The sequence below is a fragment of the Meleagris gallopavo genome, chromosome Z (assembly GCF_000146605.3).
Source record: "Meleagris gallopavo isolate NT-WF06-2002-E0010 breed Aviagen turkey brand Nicholas breeding stock chromosome Z, Turkey_5.1, whole genome shotgun sequence".
In the NCBI taxonomy this organism is placed as follows: Eukaryota; Metazoa; Chordata; class Aves; order Galliformes; family Phasianidae; genus Meleagris; species Meleagris gallopavo.
In genome coordinates, this window is record NC_015041.2 from 8,336,807 (window position 1) to 8,357,871 (window position 21,065).

General features: G+C 44.3%; 1 protein-coding gene across 1 annotated transcript; it reads right to left on the minus strand.

Moving 5' to 3' along the window:
- Positions 1-3,436: 3,436 nt before the first annotated feature.
- On the minus strand, positions 3,437-21,061 carry LOC104914821 (PDZ domain-containing protein 2-like). Its single transcript, XM_019610345.2, has 5 exons — positions 20,711-21,061; positions 7,491-7,633; positions 6,342-6,474; positions 4,340-4,507; positions 3,437-3,939 (listed from the first exon to the last, which is right to left on the minus strand). The coding sequence occupies exons 1-5, from the start codon at positions 21,059-21,061 to the stop codon at positions 3,901-3,903; spliced, it is 834 nt and encodes a 277-aa protein (XP_019465890.1). The 3' UTR covers positions 3,437-3,900.
- Between the last annotated feature and the right edge of the window lie 4 nt (positions 21,062-21,065).

Here is a 21,065-nt window from a genome sequence, read left to right on the forward strand (position 1 = left end):
AAAAAAAAATCCCACCAAACATACACAAAAAAAAACAACAGGTAAGCATGCTTTGACAGAGGCAAGGAAACTCCTGCAGCTCCTGCAATAAACCTTTAACCAGAGACATTCAGTCTCTGTTACTTGCTCAGTGAGTCCTGGCCGCACACATCAAAAGGAGAGTACGATTCAGTGCAGCCCAGAGGAGTAGTCACCAGCCTTCCTCCCTGCCTCCAGCTACTGCAGATCCAGCCCTCCCAAGGCAGTCCCCTCTGCTTGTAATTAATAATTTCTTGGAATTTCTCATCCAGCCCATTAACACAAAGCTGTCTGCTGAAGTAGAACACTTCAGAATGAAAATACACAGATTATCATATACTGAACAACACAGCATCACCACAAACAAAGGCTAAGAGCTTTCAAAGCAGCTAAGAATGCTGCTAAGGGACTCAAAATGTCCCAGATTCATCAGACACTTTGCAAATTCTTGGCAGACCTGCCTTCTGTTTTGAGCTCATTTCCCATGCCGCTCTGCCATCCAGCACTACAGTGACAAATAGATGCAATTTCAAGCAACAGAAATGCTAGGAAAAATGAATTAAAATTAAAAAAAAAAAAAAATGTCAGAGGCAAATATTACCCTATCATCCTATTTCATTTGGACATAAATAATGACATCTTAAAACAGCAGCATCAATTGCACAAGGCAAAACAGGGATTTAGGGGAAGAGTCTAAAATCCCCGAAGTGACTCAGGACAATGTAATACAACTTGACTCTACAGCCTGGTATTTCATACCTAAAGTTCGAAACATTTTGGCCAAACCACTTTTGAAATAAATGCACGTTAAGGATATAAATGCAATCATTTTTCTGTCTGGCAGCACAACTTTTATTAAAGTTACAACTTTAATGGATGTTTCAAATTAAACAGACTCTGTAAAAACAGAGCTCAAATTAAACTCTGCTATGACACTTTTAATTAATAAAATACAACAAATGGACTCTTCATTAAGCCTTACAAGCAATATTTCTTTTAGATTACAGTTTCCAAATGTCACAAAACTCTTCCGCTGTGTCCTAAAGCAGTTGAGTAGCTCAGATTATATTTCCCTGTTGAACACACTGGAACAGAACTTAAGGTTCTGGAGAACATGCTGACAGGGAGAATGTTGAGGATCCAGCACCTAGAAACTTTTTTCCCTTCCTAATTTTCATGGAATCACAGAACAAGTCGGGTTGCAAAGGACTTCTGGGAGACCTCAGTCCAGCCACCCTCTCAAAGCAGAGACAACTAAGACCACGTTGCTCAGAGCCTGGTCCAGTTGAGTTCTGAATATTTACAAGGAAGGTTAGAATTTGTATCTGAGTTCTGAGCAATTTCATTTTCTGCTGGGCAGTGTGCCTCTGAATTCAAACACAACTTCATCGGTAACCTCACCAGGAGTGTGGCAAGCTGCATAGTGGTCTCCTGCTCACAGGCAGGCTCTGCAGACCCCCAGAGGTAAAATTCATCCATCCGAGCCCAAGTGCTGAGCCTGGGTCAGCTTACAAGCAGCCAGGTGCTGTTGCACTAGCAGCGAGTCCATCAGAAATCTAAGTAGGTCACTCCAAAAGTAATGCCTCCTAGCAACAGTGAAATGTCATTGACAATAAACACCTCTGAATTAATTGTGTTAGTTGGTCACCTAGCACCTGACAGCATCCCTTTAAGTGTCTGCAAAACCCTGCACAGCAAACAAGAAAATTCACTGACCTCTTATCAGAGGTGAGCAGCCAGTAGTGACAAAGACAACTCCGTACACAGCTGGACTGAGAACTGGTCTCAAATCTCAGAGGTCTGATGCTAAAACCAAGACCTCAGTCCAGACCACAGTGCCAAACCCTCTGGAACTAAAATCATTACATCTGTACTGATAAAAAATGCTTAGTTCCTTAGTTCCACCTTAGTTTTGCTTTAACCATCAGCAACAGTGATATACAGTACCAATATATGGAATGTATGAGAGAAAGAGAACACGTGATTATCATCAAGGGAGTGGGAGCAGCAAAGCACAGTAATTTCTAAAGCAGTTTTGCAATTAAGTGTATATATATATATATATGAATATATATAGACGCACAGATACATATTACACATACATACATTTTGTGTAACCATACAGGTATGCTTTTGTGTTTGCTTGCTTTTTGTTTTAAATCATACGACACTTCATGCTCATGCTGACCTTCAAAACAGCCTCAAAGCCTTGCTGTGAAAAATTCTCCCCAGCTTGCCAGACAGAGAAAAACCACGTGTGAGCCCATCTTTCCCATACCTTTACCTTTCCACGTCCTGCCTGGCAGCACACAAGACTCACACCGCCCAACCCCGCCATCCTGGCAGGCTGTGTGAAGATGATGGATCAGACTGCAGGGAGAGCCCAGAGGTCTGCACTGCGTGGACTGCCCACGCCAAGCAGCAGAGCTGTGCCTGGGCTCCTGAGGCTGACACAGCACTTACACAGGGAACATAAAGGCATCCACATGCTGGATTAGAAGAGGAAAAATTTCATGTGCAGCAAAATCGAAAACACAAGAGGTTCTGAGAACCACCAGGAACTCAGCATGCTTATATCCCTCTGAATGACATCCCCTCCAATAAAAAAAATAAAAAATAACAGAAATAGAGGGGGAAAAAAAATCTTCCTGCCATTCTTCCAACACATTTACTACTCAGATTCCTATGATTTTCCCTCCACCCTTCAGTGATGCATCACAAAAGCTTTCCACTACTGCCATCAGAGGTGACAATGCCAGACAGGCAAAGCTCCAAAGCCACTTCCCACTGCAGCAGCTTCAGCACAGATTGTAGGGCAGGATGCAAACTCAGATAGAGGCTGAAGGGCTACACGGGGCTTGTCCAGCTGGGTCTTTACAGCACTGTGTACCTCAGCTACCTCAAGCTTCTCCAAGAGTTATGTTAATCTAGAAAGGAAATATCCAATGACATCTCAGAACTGCCTTCGATAAAAACACACAGGGTCTTGCCTGGAAACTCATGAGCATATGAATGGCACTTGAAGCGTGTGCAGAAAGATTTGCTGGAATGCCAGGGAACTGCATCCTGAAGCTACATATAATTAACTTTTGATTTTTAGGTTAAAGCTTTGCTGAGCCACAGGCTTAAGAAAAACTACCAGATCTTGAAACACAACACTCAGAAGAGAATTTCTAAAGCTAAAAGAATGCTGAGATGCCTATTTAAGTTTGCATATGAACACTACCATGTCATTGGCACTGAGCATCCCTGATTTATTTGCTTTTCCCTTTCTCCCCGCAGAACAGCAACCTGGCAGAGACAGGGAGAGAAGATTGTGTAGACATCACTAACAAGAAAACAAAACTTGTCATACTAAAGAGATGCTTGAGAGAGCATAGACTCAAAGCAGAGATAACATGCAGGTATGAAGGGAACACCAGCATCAGGCAGAAAGGAACACCAGCATCAGGCAGATCATAGCATGAAGCAGAAGTGTAAGAATACACATCAAATCACCAAACTAGACATCACATCTGAGCCAAAGGTTTCAGAGATTTATTACAGTTGCCACAGAAAGGGGGGTGGGAGAGAGACAAGAAGAAAAAAATCACAAAGAGAAAAGTTTCAATTGAATCCACATGCTTTCTCATGCCTGAAAACAAGCCTGTAAGCTCTTTAGAGTTGAGAACATCACTTTATTTTGCATTTGTACAATACAACAGAGGCCCAGGACACTGATGAAGCTTCAGAGAGCTGCTACATTACAAATAAATAACAATAATCCACTTAATCTCTGCTTAATGCAGCCCTGATGGGAATGTGGGTGAGATTATCAACTGACAGCATTTACTCAGTAGACCTTCAGTTACAGTTCAGAGCCATAAATTCAGATTCCTCCCTTCAAAAGGCATCCATTGGCATCAGCAGAGCAAATGAAACCTTGAAGAATTGGACAGCAGGCTGTTAAAGAAGTTTAGTTACAAAAGGAACAAAGAGGAGAGTGTGTTGCCACGTAAGCGCTGCAAGAGACATCCCACTGGTTCCAACAAAAGCACTGGAAGGGGCAAAAAAACACCCAACAGATGGGAGAAAGGAAAACCATGACTGTCCCATGGCTTGGAGCATGCAAGAGCTCCTGCTGCCCATGCCACTGCTTTGCTACAGCACAGAACAGAGGGCAGATGCCAGAGTAGGTGACATTTCTGCCTCCAACCACCTTCTGTGCAAAGAGGGTTGGGTTTGATGGCCCCTTCCCATCTGTGCCAGGCTGGAAGAGAACGAGACAGATGCAAGCAGGTGTCGAGGGAGAGGTTGAAAATGTCACCAAAGCCACACTTACAGCAACCAGTGTTTCAGGGGACACATTCTCTCCCTTCACATCTTCTTCTTCGGGCTCTTCATTTTCTTTATTGTCAGTGCAAGAGAGAGAGTCTTGGACTGAGCAAGTGCTAAGCAAATCTGGCAAACTGGTAGATGGGTACTTCAGAAAATCCCCTTCAGCGGATTCCTACCCGAGAGACAACAAAATGCGTTACATCACATGAATCCACCAAAGCCACGCTGACTCTGCCCCATTTCACCTGCCCAAAGAGAGCTCCCCAGCAACCCTCCCTCCTTATGTAGTTCCATGGGCTTGAACTGTAATAGTCCAGTTATTGACAGCAGCTCTGGTGTTAACATCCACACAGAGTAAATATAGGTCAATACACATCTAAAACAATCAGATTTCATAAAAGAGAATTTAAAATAAATGCTCCCCTAGCAGTCTGTTCCTCCCCAGCTGAGTTCATTAAAAGTCATGGCAAGCAGACACAGAACTTGCAGGCTCATTATTCATGTCACTATGTCCCAAATCTCATGCCGTGCTCCCTTCACCTGTATGCCTATCAAAATGCACCAAGGCAACAAACCAACAGCGCTGTCTGCGAGAACTAAGCCCATAAGCCTCCACCTTCCCAGTCCATATGCTTCAGGAGATGTTCCCCCAGCTTTGGCATGTTTTCTGGGAGGTAAACATGTGCATCAGCTGAAGTAAGACAGTAAGACAGGCTCTCATTTTATTGCTTTCAAAGGAAACCCCGTGTTTGCAGTGCTCAGCATGCCAAACTGTAGGGCTGCTTTCCCATACCAACAAACAGCAGCCAAAGGAATCTGATGGGGAACACTTCACCTATATATGCCTTTCTACATGAAATTTTAATCTGTAAGGTTATCCACAGGGATTATTTTGATGCAGACACTCCATGAGCAAGCAAATAATTTTCAGGACAGTTCTAGACAGGCTAATGCCTTGCATTTTGGCAGAGACTCCAATTGTCCAAATGAAGTACAAAATGTACCTATTCCAGTTCAAAGCATGTTGTTTCCAGAATAAACATTGGTGGGGCTACTATCATGCTGGGAGCCTACAGAAGGTCTTGAATAAAACTCCCTGTCTAAATTAAACATTAGAAAAGCTCTTCACTTTTAACACGGAAGAACAGAGCCTCTTCTTGACCAAGACAAGAAATAGAAAGCTTCTTTAGGAAGCCAGAAGAGCATCCAGAAACAAAGCTCATGTAAATTTGCACCAGATTGGCTGGGATAACAAGAGTGGCCCCCATGGCCACCCCCTCTTCAGAGGTCCCTCCACAACCTCAGCAGTCGTGTTGTCCTTTCTGAGATCCTAAGCATTTTTGGGAACTGTCCTCAACCCAAGCCAGGGAGCATCAGGCTGTGGTCTAGGAGAATGCGCAAACTGGGGCAGGGAGGATTTCCATAAACAAAGCAAAAATATTGTGTAATATTCCCTTGATCTCTGAAAGCAAAACTGAGAGCCCTCCTAATAAATGAATTCCACTCTCATTCCCCTGAAATTTCATGCTACTTTATCTGTGAGAGCTTTGCTCCAAGCTATTAACAAGGACAAAATAAGGAATTCAAACCAAGGGATCATCATCAGGAGACCTCAAGCACACAGATATGGAAAGAGATAACAGGCTCCACAGGCAAGCGTCTGACGAGGCTGAGTACAGCCTGCTTTATTTAGCAGTCTACGTATATTTTAAGAAAATGCTTTTTGCCCAAAACTTAAGTAATGTCTGCATGACTAAACCCAGCCTCATTTGCACACTGAACAACAGTGACAATACAAGCAAATCACTACTGTAGCCTATATCCTGCTGGTTTGCCAGAGATTTACAGCAACTACTGGTAACAATCCCAGTAGCACTGCATTAAACTTAGGGGAGCAAATGCAAACACATGCCTCCATCTTAAAAATGTGCCCTCTCCTTCACACATCCTTGAGGACAGATTTAGGGGAGACACCAGAGAGAGGACATAACGTGTGCTGCTTGTACCTTGCTGGCGACCACCAGCTGCACCATGCCGGCGGCTGAGCGCAGGAGAGCCACGGCGTCCTGGTGGGACAGCCCCACCAGTGACTGCCCGTTGATCATCAGGAGCTCGTCGCCTGCCGTCAGCCTGCCGTCCCTGTGAAAACAGAGAGGGAACGTTGGGCTCCCATCACCCTGCAGGGTTTTGATGGGGTAAAATGTGACCTGGGTGATGCTAAATTTGCATTCATCAGTGAAGCGTTGTTGACCAGAAAGGGAGCACAGGAAGGCGTCCTCTGGAAATTGTTGCTATATTCAGAGCCATTTCACTCTGCCTGCAGGGATGAGCACTCTCAGACTCTCTCTGTGCCCCACGGGAGATGGATGGGAAACAGCAGTGAGCCCCACATCTCACCATCAGAGGGGCATGGCTGGGAGTGAGCAATCCCCTGGGATGTACAGCTTGTCCTCGCCCACTGATGGCCTCATAGGAAAGGCCCATCTCCTAGAAACTGACCTGGGAAAAAAGCCCTGAAAGCCATCAGATTCACTGTGTTATGTTCCATCATAGAGCCAGGTGCCAAGAATCACAGAATGGCTTGGGCTGGAAGTAATCTTAAAGATCAACCAGTACCAACTCCCTGCCATGGGCTGGCTGGCCCACACTAGCTGAGGCTGCCCAGGGCCCCATCCATCTCCAGGGATGGGACACCACAGGTCTCCAGGCAGCAGGGTATCACTGTCCTCTGAGTCAAGAATTTCCTCCTAACATCCAACCTAAATTTCCCTCCTTTAGTTTACAGTCATTTCTTGATGTCCCACCACTATCAGACCATATAAAAGTCAGTCACCCATCTGCTTATAAGCTCCCATCAAGTACTGGAAGGATATCACAGCAAGTCCCTGTACACACTGACTCTGGTATGGACCTGCACTAAACTCAAGCCTTTTGTTTGTCTTTACCTTGGACCAAACATGCTGGAAGAGGTCTTCAATCACAAAAATGAGCTTTCAAGCTAAAATTTCAAGCTAAAATTTCACCTTCTTAACCTTTACAGAGTGATGCAGGTCTCCACAGCATTAGGACTAATCACCTGCACCTATCCTGACTCTGGCTAACAGCAATGGACACAGTTGCTGGGTCACACTCTGAAGGCTCTGCTGCTGGCTCACCTGTGTGCCAAGCCGCCCTCTTCCACGTGGGTGATGATGATGCTGTGTGGGGATCGCTTCGAGCCTCTGCCTCCTGTTATCTGAATCCCCAGCCCGTCCGTCCCCTTCAGGATGTGCATCTTCCATATGCGGGAACCTTCTCGCTGAGAGAAAATGGGCAGAGAGTCCTTGAGTTTGGATTTGGACACTGAGAGAAGGCTGGGAGGGTACAGGAGGGAGCGACGTACAGCCTTGCTGCACATCACCACACATCTGTAGAGCTCAAGCCACATGGGTGTTATTATTTTTTTGCTGAGCTTTTCCTTGTTATCTGTGGTCCAAGCAAAGGAAGTAGAAAGGAGGAGGCAGCACAGAGCAGGTGCAGCATGTATAAGTTTCCTTGTAGGCCCGTTTGCAGCTTTTCTGAGCTATGCTGTTCTGTGCTGCAGTTCTATGTTCCAATTCTTCCCACAGCCAACAGCAGCCTCCAGCACCTTCACCAAAACTCTAGGATTTGCAGCAAGTGAGGGGCTGAGAAGCGAGATGCCGCTGAAACGGCACCTTGAACACCAGTGCGGAGCAGACTTGCAGCATGCAGCAGCATTTCCCTCTCCACAGTGCTTGCAGCATTTGAGACACGGGGAAGAAAATGCCAGCCTCACACTGTCAGCTGCTGATCTTATTTGTCAGATGTTGTATGGACTGTAAGTAAGGATTTTCCCACCACGAAGAATAAATTTCCAATATAAGCAAGATAATGAGTAATGTTTAGCACAGCTTTATTTATTTATTTTTTTAATGACTGTAAATCCAAAACAGAGCTTTACAATCTCTGGAACAATACAAAACGCAAAACAAGAGCCTAGTTCCCATGCATCCTACTGGAAGGACTGGGCACAAGGAAACACAGGAGAGGCTGCTATCAGCGGAACAGGAAAGGAAAGAGAAAAACAATCAAGCAAGCAATACGCGAAGGCAATTGCCAGGATGCTCTCAGACAGAGGAGAAGAATCAGAGTAACAGAATTATGAAAATCCCAGGAAGCTTCCAAGCTTGCAAGGCAGCAAAATGCAAAGTTTGGAGATGATTTCAGGCTGCTGGCCACAGTCACTCAGCACCAGGTCATCTATTTCTGACTGGGTCTGTGCTGCACACAAGCAATGTTCCTGCAGCACACAAACACCCAAGCAGCGGAGATGATTAAAATTTCATGCCAAACTGTGAAGAGTGCACAGAAATTGCTGCTTGCTTCCGAGGAGTGGAACTGCTAAATATATCAGTGAACTTAAGGTTTGTGGCAGTGACTTGCAGATTTTAGTCCAACGCTGCTTATCTGAGCCTACAGTAAGTGAAGAAAATGTGCTTTTTTTCTTTTAACGTGGCCATCGGGACCTATGTTGAAACTTCTAAATGCAATGCAACATGTGTTTTTCAGACAGAGAAAAAATATTATCTCGAGTATCTAAACTAGTATCTAAGAACAAAGAGAAAAACAGGAGGTAAAGGTTATACAGCCCCAAGACCACAGGTATGAGAAACAGGAAAAACCAACCTGGTGTTTTGAGAGGTAAGCCAAAAGTTTGATCCTGGAAATGTAGACACCTGTGGGTAATTTGTTAACTTGACAGCAGAGCACATGAGCAATATCCCAGCAGGTTTAACTAGGATGCTGGAGGCACTGATAAAAGCCCAGTCCCAGTTGAGTAACAGGGCATGTAAGGACAGCAAATACCTTGAGACAGATTACCAAGATAGACAAAACATCACGTTAAATGCAGGGCTAGAGTCAATTGTATTCATGTGCTCAAAAACAAACAAACAAACAAAACAAACAACAACAAAAAAAAACAACAACAACCCAGAACTAGGCCAAAGCCTGACAATGCTCCAGAGAGATTTTATTACTATAATATGCCCTGCACCCATAATGAACATCAGATGTGTCGCATCCCTCCCTCCCCCAACCAAAACGATGCCCATCCAGGATGCTGTTCTGGCTGTCCACTTGTTAAACGTAGTTCAGAAGCAAACCCTTTGATAAAGCTTAACAATGCTCTCATAACACTGTTTCTAATGACTTGCAAAAGTATTTTGGAATGCTGGCTATGCAAAGGCCCACACCACACAGCACCCAGCCTGCATTCCTCAGCGCTTCTCACTAACACATACTAAAAAAACCCAAATTCACTCTCCACTGACCCACTCTCCAATACTCATTCATACGGCACAACACTTCATAGCAGCAAGTGGTGAGGCTCTGCTGCTCTTATTCCCCTTAAAGTCCCACTGAAATAAAAAACTACCTGCAAAGCAGTGCATTACTCAGCCTAAGTGGGGATGGCAGAGCACAGTCATGCTGCAAACAGCACCTCAGCCTAGCATATAACCAAATACATATTTATTTCACCCTTTCTGAAGTCACAAGTCAGTGGCACTAAGAACCACATCTGCTGACCTACCTTTGTAAAACAGCCACAGCTGTTCAGTCAATCCCAGCAGTATCCACATATCTTTGACTTTTTAAAGCTGAGCACCAAAAGGCAGATTTCCTAGCATTTCGGTGAGACTTCTTGGAGAAAGGAGGCATTCTACAGAGCCCTCACATTTCATTCCTGCATAGGCACTCTTCTTCTGCACAGAGCAGCATGGGACACTACACTGCTGGCTGGGAAACGCTGCTTCCATTAGGCACCTTTTGTGGCTGCATCACATAAGAGCTTTGCTAGTAAAGCTCCAGGCCAAAGATTCTTAAATATATTTAAATTTGACTTAAAAAACAGTTTTCTTGAGTTCTTGGAGAAACCCACATTCAACAGCACAAGCCTTAAATGGTTTAAATAAAATTTTAAAAGCAGAGCGATGCATTCTGTCTTCCACTTTGAAATCTTTTAAAGGATCCTATTTTCAAGCATTTCTTCCTAAACAAGAATGCACATTCACTCAGACTTCAGATGAGGGCTAAGATTGTGCCATATTCACTCAGCTCCAGAGACTTATGATACCCAAGGGAAGCTCCAGTCATGGTTAGATTTGTCTGTCTGCAGGTTTGATGTCCCTGTCCTTGGAGCCTGCTGAATCCTGCCCAGAGGAGGACAACTTTAATTGCAGAACGGCATCCTCTGATGGGCTGCACAATACTGATTGCTGCCTGTTTCGCATCCATACTTACATTGGAACTTTTCTATCAGCTCAGAAAAATCCTCGTAGCTTCATTTATAAATGATTCAGAATAATCCCCATAGTTTTGTTCACGAGCGACACAATAAATCTTCACACATATAACCACAGCAGTCTGTGAGAGTATTTCATGCCCACAGTACAGAGAGATGCTGTGGGTCCAGGGAGGTATTTCAGACTGCAGATATTCTCAGCAAGAACCAACAACACCCTCTTTTCACTACTCTCAAGAATAAGGAGACTAATCCACACTCCTTAACTACCCTTAGACAAAGGCAGGTCAAGACAAGGAAGCTCAGCACTTGTGAAGCAAGGTGGAAAGGTGAACTAGACCTCATGGGCTGATGTCACAAGCCACAGAGAACCATGCAGTCCACCTGGGATATGGCCAAGAAGCACACTTAGAGACTTCCACGCTCTCTCTGGAAATCATCAAAGGAAAGAGAAGTCAAAATTTCTCTTAGAGATTTTTTCCCCATCTTCTGGAAGGCAATATTAGTCCTGCTGAGATCCACCCCGTAGCATCTGAGCAGCAGCAGAACTACTCCCCATGCTAGGAGAGCTGTGTGGATGCTATGGACAAACATCTTCTCCTCAAGAACAGCAGCGAGGCATTGGAACAGACTGCTCAGGGAGGTGGTGGACTCACCAATGCTGGAGGTGTTCATGAAACATTTAGATGTTGTACTGAGGAACACGGTTTAGTAGGAAATATTGGTGATAGGTGTACGTTGGACAGGATGATCTTAGAGGTCTTTCCCAACCTTGATGATTTTATCATTTGAGAATCGTGGAGTATGGCACTGAGGGACATGGTTAGTGAGCATGGCGGGGATGGATTGATGGTAGGACTAGATGACCCAGATGGTCTTTTCCAATCTCCATGATTCTATGATCTTACCAACACTTAAAATATCTAAAGGGCAGTGGCCAAGAGGATGGCTATCTTCGGTGTTGCCCAGCGACAGAACAAGGGGCAATGGGCATGAACTGGAACACAGGAAGTTCCATATAAACATGAGAAAGAACTTCTTCACTTTGAGAGTGACAGAGCACTGGAACAGGCCATCCAGAGGAGCTACTGAGTCTCCTTCTCTGGAGATATTCAATAGCCATCTGGATGCTTTCCTGTGCAAGGCAGTCTAGGAAGCCTACTTTAGCAGAGGGTGGAACAGATGATCTCCAGAGATCTCTTCCAACCCCTGCCATTCTCTGTGATCTCTGTGTGTGACTCTATTTGTCAGAGAGAAGGAGAAGAGACTAGAACTTCTTTTGAAGTCTCTTCCAGATTTATACCGATTCTGTGAACATTTCTATAGCAAGAAGAAGCACAAATGGTCAAGTGAGAGAGGCTGCAGTTTGGCTAATGGCTGTTTTTTATTCTCTGCAGTTACATCACTCTTAGGTGACTCAACTTTCCTCCTAACTTGGCCCTGGCAAGCAGGCAGCGCCTTGGATCAGATCTTTCCTCTTGCAGATGATCAAAGTGCACAAGCCACAAAAAATTAAAATGTTTTTTAAGATGGTATGAATATTCCACTCGGATTAATGACGAGCAAGAAAAAATGGGTCATCTTATGTAACAGACCACAAATGAGAATAGAGAATCGAGCCGGCATCTCAAGTTGCTCCCCGCAGGCTGCCTTTCTCCACCATTGTACGCGAGGCAGCCTCTGTTCAGAGCAAGGCTACATCTGGAACAAACTAGCCTTCTACAGATGTGGGGAAGCTCGCGTTACGCTTGCTTCAAGTGCATACCATCAAACGCTCAATTTCATAAGCACGTCATTAATAAAACAAAAAGGAACGTTTTTCCCCTCTGAGTGTAAAATAAATAAATAAATAAGATGTGTCAGAGCCGCTCTTCACGCTCTTCTAATTGCAGGGGAGTTTAAAAGGGGCTTGACTGATTTCTACTGTGGTGTTCAGCAAGTTGCAAATCTGAATATACAAAGGAAAGATCGCTTTGAAATGTTATATTAAAGAAAAGCTTGGCAGGAGCAAGGTGTAAACAAATGGAAAACAGAAATGCAGTAAGTAGTTAAAAAGGCAGACAGGAAAATGGAAAATGTAAAATAGCTGTCTACAAAAAACACTTTCTGTCACAGCAGCAATGATTTTTGCATAAATAAGTAATAGTTTTCAAGCACAACCCAGGACATGCTAAGCTGAGAACAGCAGTAACAGCATGTCAGCACACCGGACACGCACATGTCAACCTTGCATCCCATGCAGATATCTACCAACATGCCCATGGGAATCCTACCTGCCCTGCTGGGGATGCGGTGATGCTGCCTGTGCAGAACCAGCTCCCACCTGGTGACCTCGCAGGACCACCCAGCAGCAGAAGCTAACACTAAACTCCTCCTTGCTGGCCATGAAGCTGTTTTTGGAAACTTCAGTTTTAAGAGAAAGTTTTAAGATTTACGTCTTGAAAAACTGACCACAACAGATTTGATGGCAACCAACGTGCTGATGGCATGCACCTGAAAACCAGCAGTATTTCCCACATAAAAACACACAGCCAGGGCACCATGTTCAGATTAGGGCATCAGCACTACCAAACAGTCTAGCCTACAGAGACAGGGAGCTCTGCCGGATGTAAATAGCAGCACTTCACTCCTCAGAACCCCCTAGTGATGAAAAACTCCTCTCCCAGATGCCTGCCTGGTGTCAAACGCTGCCTGCTCACACCATCCCATTCCCCAGCAAACACGGGGCAGGTACAGATGGGTAGCTATTGAATTAACCTTGGTGACCACATGCCAGCTCAAACGTGTTGCTCTTAAGATGCAGTCAAAAGCCATCACTCTTACATCACAGACACACTAGTGCGAATGACTTAATCACAAAATCATGCCAAAATCTGATTTTTGCAGATTCTTAACAAAGCAATTATTTCATTAGTGGATAATGAGTATAGTTTTCATCTGGTCTTACCAGGATGCTGTTAAAGCTGATCTGACAGCAGGATTCCTGCTTTCATCTGCTACCTTGAGTTTTCACTGTTGTACAAGCAAGCTAAACAACTCCAAAACAAATCAAAAGGGGAGGGAAAGAAAGTCATCTACATTCCTTTTCCACTGTGTTATTCCAAGGCACAAGTTCTTTGCCCATCCCTACTGTGAAAAGTTCCTAGTGCTGGAGATATTCCTTAGCACTGGAACCAGCCTTTGGCTTCTGCCTCCAGGAGACACAAGCCACTCAGTGCTTCTGGGGGTCTCCTAAACCTCTAGAAAGTGGAGAAAGAAAAGGTCAAACTCAGAGCCCTCTCTCTGAATTATACAATGTTGACCACTTGAACTTTCCATGTCCTCAAAACAGGTCGGATCCAAGAGCACAGACATAACTGCAAATTCATTTAAGTGCCCATTTCTGATTCAACAGGTTCTTTTGTTTGGGCAAATGGCTGAGCATCCTTTGACTGAAATGTGAGTACCTTGCCCTGGAGAGAGAAGCATCCTAAGGATAAAGTCTGGAGAGCAGCAGAAAGCAAAATCCTCCTCCAAATACAAACACACAATTAAAATACACAAAATAGGCATCACATACGAGAGGATGAAAACTCTGCAGTTTTAAGCAGAATGGCCCAGAGGGATGCATCTCCAGAGACAGACTAGTTGTTGACATCATTTCCTTGGCAAGGGCTTTAAGCATTTTATCAGCCATTGCATGCACCTGAACTACATAATCGCCCCTTGCAAAAATCTGCTGGAGATGTTTCTCATCCTGAGCCATCACCATCTGGGTCGTACCTCCCTGTGCTGCTCCCCTCTTGAGGCTCTGGAGCTTCCTTGCAAGATCACCCAAAGGATTGTGCAGCTATTACTGACTCAAGGGGGTGAGGGGCTGTTCAGCACAGCAAATGCCCCCGGGGAGCTCAAGCTTTTAAGTTTTACAATGTGCTTGCACTCCCTCAAGTATCTCACTGGGTCTCAATCTGTTGTTGTTGGGCCATTGGGAACAGTGGATTGGTTTAAAGCTTCCCAGAAAAAAATCCTTGCTGTCTGCAGTAGATTAAAGCCTATCCTGGAGTAAGTCACCATGGTCCCCATGTCAGCTAAAGCCATCTGTCTTGGGGACTGGTTTTCATCTCCTGGCGTCAGGAATCTTAGGGTTCGCTAAGCAGTTTCAGTTCCCTGACTCAAAAAATTAAGCCTATGCAGATCTGTAATCACAATTTACACCTGAAACACTGCAGCACTAAGCAAACTCTATGCATGCTCTATTTTTAGGCACGTCCACTTGGTTTCAAACATTCATACATAATGATCAAAACATCAAATGACGTGAACTTAAACGTTCAGCTACATCCATCCTTTGCATTCCAGTTATGGATTTGCTGTATCAACCATACCATATGCAAAATGAAAAAAACACTTTCTGGGTGGGTAGTAGATGTTTTTTACTGTTGCTCTCTCTTACAGTTTGTCACAGCAGAGCACAAATCTCAGCTGAGAGCTCCCGTGGCACAGCCTTGTGCATCCCTGACATCTCTGCGGGCAGTTCAGTGCTAACAGAGAGGATCCCTTCTCACGATGACACATTTAAACTAATTCATTACAACTTATCCATTACCGTACTATCTCTGCACACAAACCTGCCCTAAGCCTTTGGAAAATTCGATTCGAATAGAGAATAAATGAACATATTGCTACTTAGAATTAAAATCTACAGCTAGCCCAGCCATAGCTATCACTTAAATCACAGCAAAGAAAGGCAAAACCTGCAATCATTTGAGAAACGTGACAGCAAGGGCAACTTATCCCAGAAAGTTGTGATGACGGCTGTTTTATGGCAAGGTGGAGCATAACTGGCAGCAAAAATAAATGAACTGTAGCATCAGTATTAGTTACATAAAAGCATTTCCTAAAACTCCAAGCAAAATCAAGGACAGGTTTTGTCAGTGCTGCACAGCTACAATTAAAAGACAGAGCTTGTCCCTGAGAGAGTTTACAACCCAAAATAGGCAAGAGAGAGGAAAGACATGCTTATCACAGTGCAAATTAAAACTTCAAGACAGTAGATAGCCCCAGGATTCATGTTAATGAAAGATAGAAGCAAACACAGAGCATAAAAAGAAGTTAAGAACAGAAACAGATTCTTGAAAAGGCCTGTGCACGTCCAAAGGTGTCTGCAACAGGAACAAAAACTGGAGTTATGTATCTCTAAAATGTGTATCATACAACAGTGAAATACAAAAACCTTGAAGAAATAATAATCAGTGCTTACACTGACAAAAATAAGTTGATGCAAAGCAACTCAGCTTCCCAAGTTCAGTGAAGCTGTCACTGCTTACCCTTGGAAGTATCCTACTCACAGCAAGGTTTGCATTTTGGTACAGCAAACAGTTGACAATTTTTCTTTCCATCCCATTTAAAAAACAGGAAAATCCTTAAAATAGGTACGGTATGTCAAGTCTCATGTTTTGATTCCTGTAACATACCATTAGCCTTATTCTTCTGCTTGGCAAGATAAGAAACATTTTGCACTAGCCAAAATGAAAGGTAAGACTGGCATTTACCAGCACTGATTGGTAAATATTGCTACAGAAAGCTGTCAACCTTCCCTAACTGCAACGCAACATGCAATTCAAAAGCATTCCACTTTTCCTAAGACACACCATCTTAATAAGCAAGCAGTAATGGGATGGAACAAAGACGACTTTCTCATTAAGTATAGCCAAGCACTGCTCACCTGAGGTGGTACAAATGCAAGTACTCGTTGACAAACACCTGACTAGTCTTGTAGGTGCACACACACACCCACGTGCACCTGTGCATACACTCAGGAGTACAGGGACAGTTATGGTCTTCGTAAGACAGGCCCAACTAGACCATAAGGCAGCAAAATTGGCTGCACTGCTACTTCATAGTTGGAACTTACTGCTGAATAATGTGGGTTAGCAACACAGAGCCCTTGTCATGGATAGTGTCAAAGTGCTGCTGTGCTGTTAATCTCACCTCCCCAAAATCTCTCTGAGACTCAGCATTGATATGCCCTCTCCTCTTCCCTTTTTTTTAGTAGGTAGTAAGCTGACCTCACAAAATACACTTTGTGGGGCCAGCAAATGCTGACTGCTCTCCATGCAGGACACACATGGCAGTTCTGTTCCCATGCCACGTGCTTGCTGCAGCAGACAAGTGCTCAGACATACACCCCAACCTCTCTCACCTGCTTGCCTTTACCGTGAGAGCATCTCCCTGCCACCCAGTCACCTCCACATATCATCTAATAACAACTGCTACTTCTGGATCTGGATTTCAGTCCTTTACTAATGCTGAAGTTTAAATTTAAGAGACTTCTGGAAGCATTTTTGGTTTTCTTTTAAGCCAGTGAGGACTTCTCAAAGCATCATGTTGGGGTAGGAAGAAGGAAAGGCGGCTGTTTGTGCCCTGGCACATTCCATCACCAGCCAGACTTCTGGGTCACTGATGAAAGCCTCAACTGCCATACTAGGAGACGTGATTCAATGGAATGCCCTTTGAAAAACCACTCTCACTGCCGAGGTACTCTGGCTCCTTACAATCCCAAGGTCACACCTCTGGTCTCCATCTGACAACTTCTCAGCACTCTTCAGTTCTGAGCAGCTGAGAAAACAGTCCACACCTCTTCCAAAACAACTGTGACAGAGAAACAGACAAGAAAATCAAAGGATTTTATCTTCTCAGTAAAAACAGTGAAACCACAAAATTGGTATCTTGTGAGGAAACCTCCTGTTTTCTTTTCTTTATCATTCCCCAGCTCCTCCCATACTCATCTTACATCCTTGCCTTTGTGATTACCAGCCTAGAAAACACCACCTGTTTTCAAGCCACTGTATAAAAGCAGCAAACTTTGATTTCTGCGTTTAAGCTCCTAGATCTCCCCAGGATGTGATGGGTCATTACTCCAGCTCAGAGATTGCCTGTTTTTAAATCACTGTGCACGACTCCCCGGGCCCTTTCCAAGGTCAGATCTGGTTTCCAGGCCTCTGAGATCTTCCTGCCAGGCAGACAGAGCCCTGCAGCTTTGAATCTGCACATTTTTAAGGGGCACTCTGGTTCATTCTAAAAATATCACAGCATAACTTAACCACCTGTAAACATCAGATGCTGACTGCTAATTGACAGGTACAATATTTATTGAGGTTACATACCAACAAACAGTCTAGCAGATTTGTTTATACATAGCAATAGCAATGCCAAGTGCACAGGAGAGACAGACCAAGATCCAGGAGATGAAAGCAAGCCTGAAGGGTACTGACACATGCATACGAACCAGTAGCACTAGAATCTCCTGGCAAGTTCATCTGACAAACAGTTTTCGTCTCAGCTCTCATTTTACAATTCAGCTGCTGTTATTAGCAGCATGCTGTAATAAAACAAGAGAAAAACACCGAGCCTGTGGGAGAGGAAAGCTAACAACACCCAAGGCACGTGGCTGCCTCAAAAGCACTCCTGGCACAGCATCTCCAAGGCCATGAGCTGACCTCTGGGCTCAGGAGAGCAACAGCCAACGACAAGCAGACTTACTCAAACCTCTTCTCCCCTGCGTTCTGGTTGCTTTAACTTCAAATGAACTTCCTAAAGGGAGAAAAAGGGAATTTCCTGGAGCCAAGATTCCAGCTCTGTAATTCTTCCATCTGCATCCTGGGGCTGGGGAGGGGAAGGAGAGGATGGAGGACCAGAGAGGTCCTCCTGCAGCCACGTAGGTGCTGCAGCTCCTTCCCAAAGCCTTTCCTTCCACCCGCTGATGACCTCCAGCCTGCTGCAAGGCATCTCTCACTGACACACAGTGAATATACTGCTCCCCAAAGGTGCTGGGGCTGACAGCTCTGGATATTCCATTAGCCAATGCATGGAGGAGACGGCAAGCACCGCACAAGGCAGTGGGGATGGGCCGGTTTTCCCCATAGAGAAGGTGCCCTGCCAATGCACCCTGTCCCTGTCCAGGAAGAGATAACTCATCCCGAGGCTGTGAAAGGTTTGGCTTGTGCTTTGAAGCCTGGAAGGAGGCTGCAATTTCTGACACTCCGTTCTGGATGCTGTTTTCAAAAGACTCCTGACAGGACTGGATCTCACATGCCTGAGCACCAGGTCATGCTTTGGAAATGCAGCTTTAAGTGACTTCTGAGGTTCCCAAGTATCCTCATCCTTTGGTTGTCGTCATTTTTTTTTTATTTGTTTTGTTTTCTTTTAACAGAACTGAAATACTCCCAAAAATTTTATTTACTGTCTCTATTCACCATTCACTAAGAAGCTGAATTAAGCTGCTGATTACTGATAGCAGCTACCACACAGCTGTTAAAGTGACGGGCATTTGTAGAGTCTCCTTGTTTTCAAAAAGCAAAGGCCGTACAGGGCATGCCATTCAGGCTCAACTATTTACAATTCTCCACATTCGGATGTTAGGAAAATGTAATTAATACTGACACGTACAGAGGTCATATCTCTGAGCAAAGCATTAAGGGGGGAAAAATTAAGAGACAGAGAGAGAGAGAGAGAAGCAATTTTGCTAAATAACTGTGCCTCCCAGCAGGCTCTGTGACAGATACACCACAACAGAACAGATTATAGCTCTTAGACTTCCCCAGTGACTCAACTAAGCGTTTACATTTTACAAAGCCACCTTATATGTGCTTTGCATTAAAAACGCATTTATTGCTCACATTGACACATGTATGTTCTGAATTTAATAATACACTTGTTGGACCATGGTGACTCAAAACATCAACGTAATACCAGCAAGAAAAGGCTCTAGATCAAGTTTCTTCATACTTGGCATTTGACTTCCTCAAAACATACTCTGACCATCTTCATTTATAATGTGTTTGATTAGACAATCTCCAGAACAGATTCCCAAAAATATAAAAACTTCCTCACGTTTTTATATGAACTGGAGTTTTCAAAATACCGATGGGCTGGATTTATTTATTTATAAAGTTCTAATGTTTTCCTTTGGAAGGGTTTTACAGACTGCAATTATGAGGCTTTCAAAAATGGTACATAAACACCTTCCCCTCCCTGTTGCACCATGAAATCAAATGTATCTCATTGATGGGAAGAATAGGTTTTCTCAATTACATTTCTTTAAGACCAGCACTCAAAAAAATTGGATTAGTCCCCTTGAATGGTTTTTACGTTAAATTAGTTTAATCTAACAACCACTGGGGAGTACCAATTCAGAAAAAATGTTTAAACCAATGGCTTTCCCCAGCAGACATTAGGGATGAAATGTCCACTCACACTGCTGCATTACCACCTTTGAAGTCTTAAAACCAAATGCAGCTGCTGCAGCAAGCCCTGAGCCCAGCACAGCAGTGTTCATCTGTTTATGTTATCAGTATCTCTGAAAAAACTGGCAGACAGTTCTTCTGGTGATAGATGCATACTGAAACTCAATCAAGGCTTGGGTTATTTTTCTCCATTCAGCAATACTGCAATTCTAGCCAGGCAAACCCCCAAGATCTCCGTTAGGATGAAGAGAGAAGAAGTGAATGCCCTGAGCCCACTGCCATCCCAAATATTAACAAATCATCCATCCCATCAACTTGGAGCAAAACTCACAGCATCTTCCATGTGGCTCCCAAGCACTTTTCAAACAAGTTTTGTAACACTAATAATTGCACCGAAGTCTGGTGCTGATTTCCTTTCCTTTCAAGAATGGAAACTTCAATTCCACTTTTAACAGAAGCTTTAAGGTCCCATCAAACTCAGACATGAAGCCTCAAAGGTCAAAATGAACATCTTTCACTGACCCCTCTCATCTCAGTGTCTTAAGGTCAAAACTTGTTCCAACAAAAGAGTTCCTGAAGCCAACACTGACTAGTCACAGAAATAACAATCTTCTCTTTCACCACAGAAGGAACGTGGCAAAAATTTCTCACAGTTACTACCTAATTCTCAAATCCTCCTGACTCCTGGTTTTGTACACAATGCCTGCAACTCAGCATCCCAGCAGCTTAGGCTGTCACACGGAGGACAACACAATGAAACCTGTGAAATCACTCTAGAAGTTCCCTTAATCCTCTTGCGCATCAGAAAATTTGCTTGCTTCTCTACAACACCCCAGAGCAGACCTACCTGGGCTGATTGATCAGCAGTGTCCATCACGCTGCCCTCTGACAGCCGGGACCGGTGCTGTGCCCTGGTGCTGTGCAGCTGCTCCTCCGCATTAACTTCTGCTTCAGGGGCCTCCGGTTGAGCCACCTCCACCTCCATCGGGGTACAGTGCCCATTCCCGTGCTCTTGCTTTTCTTTGCTCTCCTTGCTGCCTGGCGTCCTCGTGATGACCCCAAACTTCCTGGTCCTCTTCCCATTCTGAGCTGCTCTGTCAGCAGGTTCAGAGCTGGGCTTGGCTTTGGGGTCACAGCTGTTGCTGTTGTTGCCGTTGGAGGGAGGAAGAGGGGCTTTGCGTTTGATGCGGCGCAACATGATC

What these genes read in the sequence shown, in the direction of transcription:
- LOC104914821 (XM_019610345.2), bottom strand. Translation starts at nt 21,061, where the DNA reads ATGTTGCGCCGCATCAAACGCAAAGCCCCTCTTCCTCCCTCCAACGGC. An exon ending in CTGCTGATCAATCAGCCCAG is followed by an intron (nt 7,634 to 20,710) that starts GTAGGTCTGCTC and finishes ATTTTCTCTCAG; the next exon opens with CGAGAAGGTTCCCGCATATG. An exon ending in CCCCTGAAACACTGGTTGCT is followed by an intron (nt 3,940 to 4,339) that starts GTAAGTGTGGCT and finishes CAATTCTTCAAG; the next exon opens with GTTTCATTTGCTCTGCTGAT.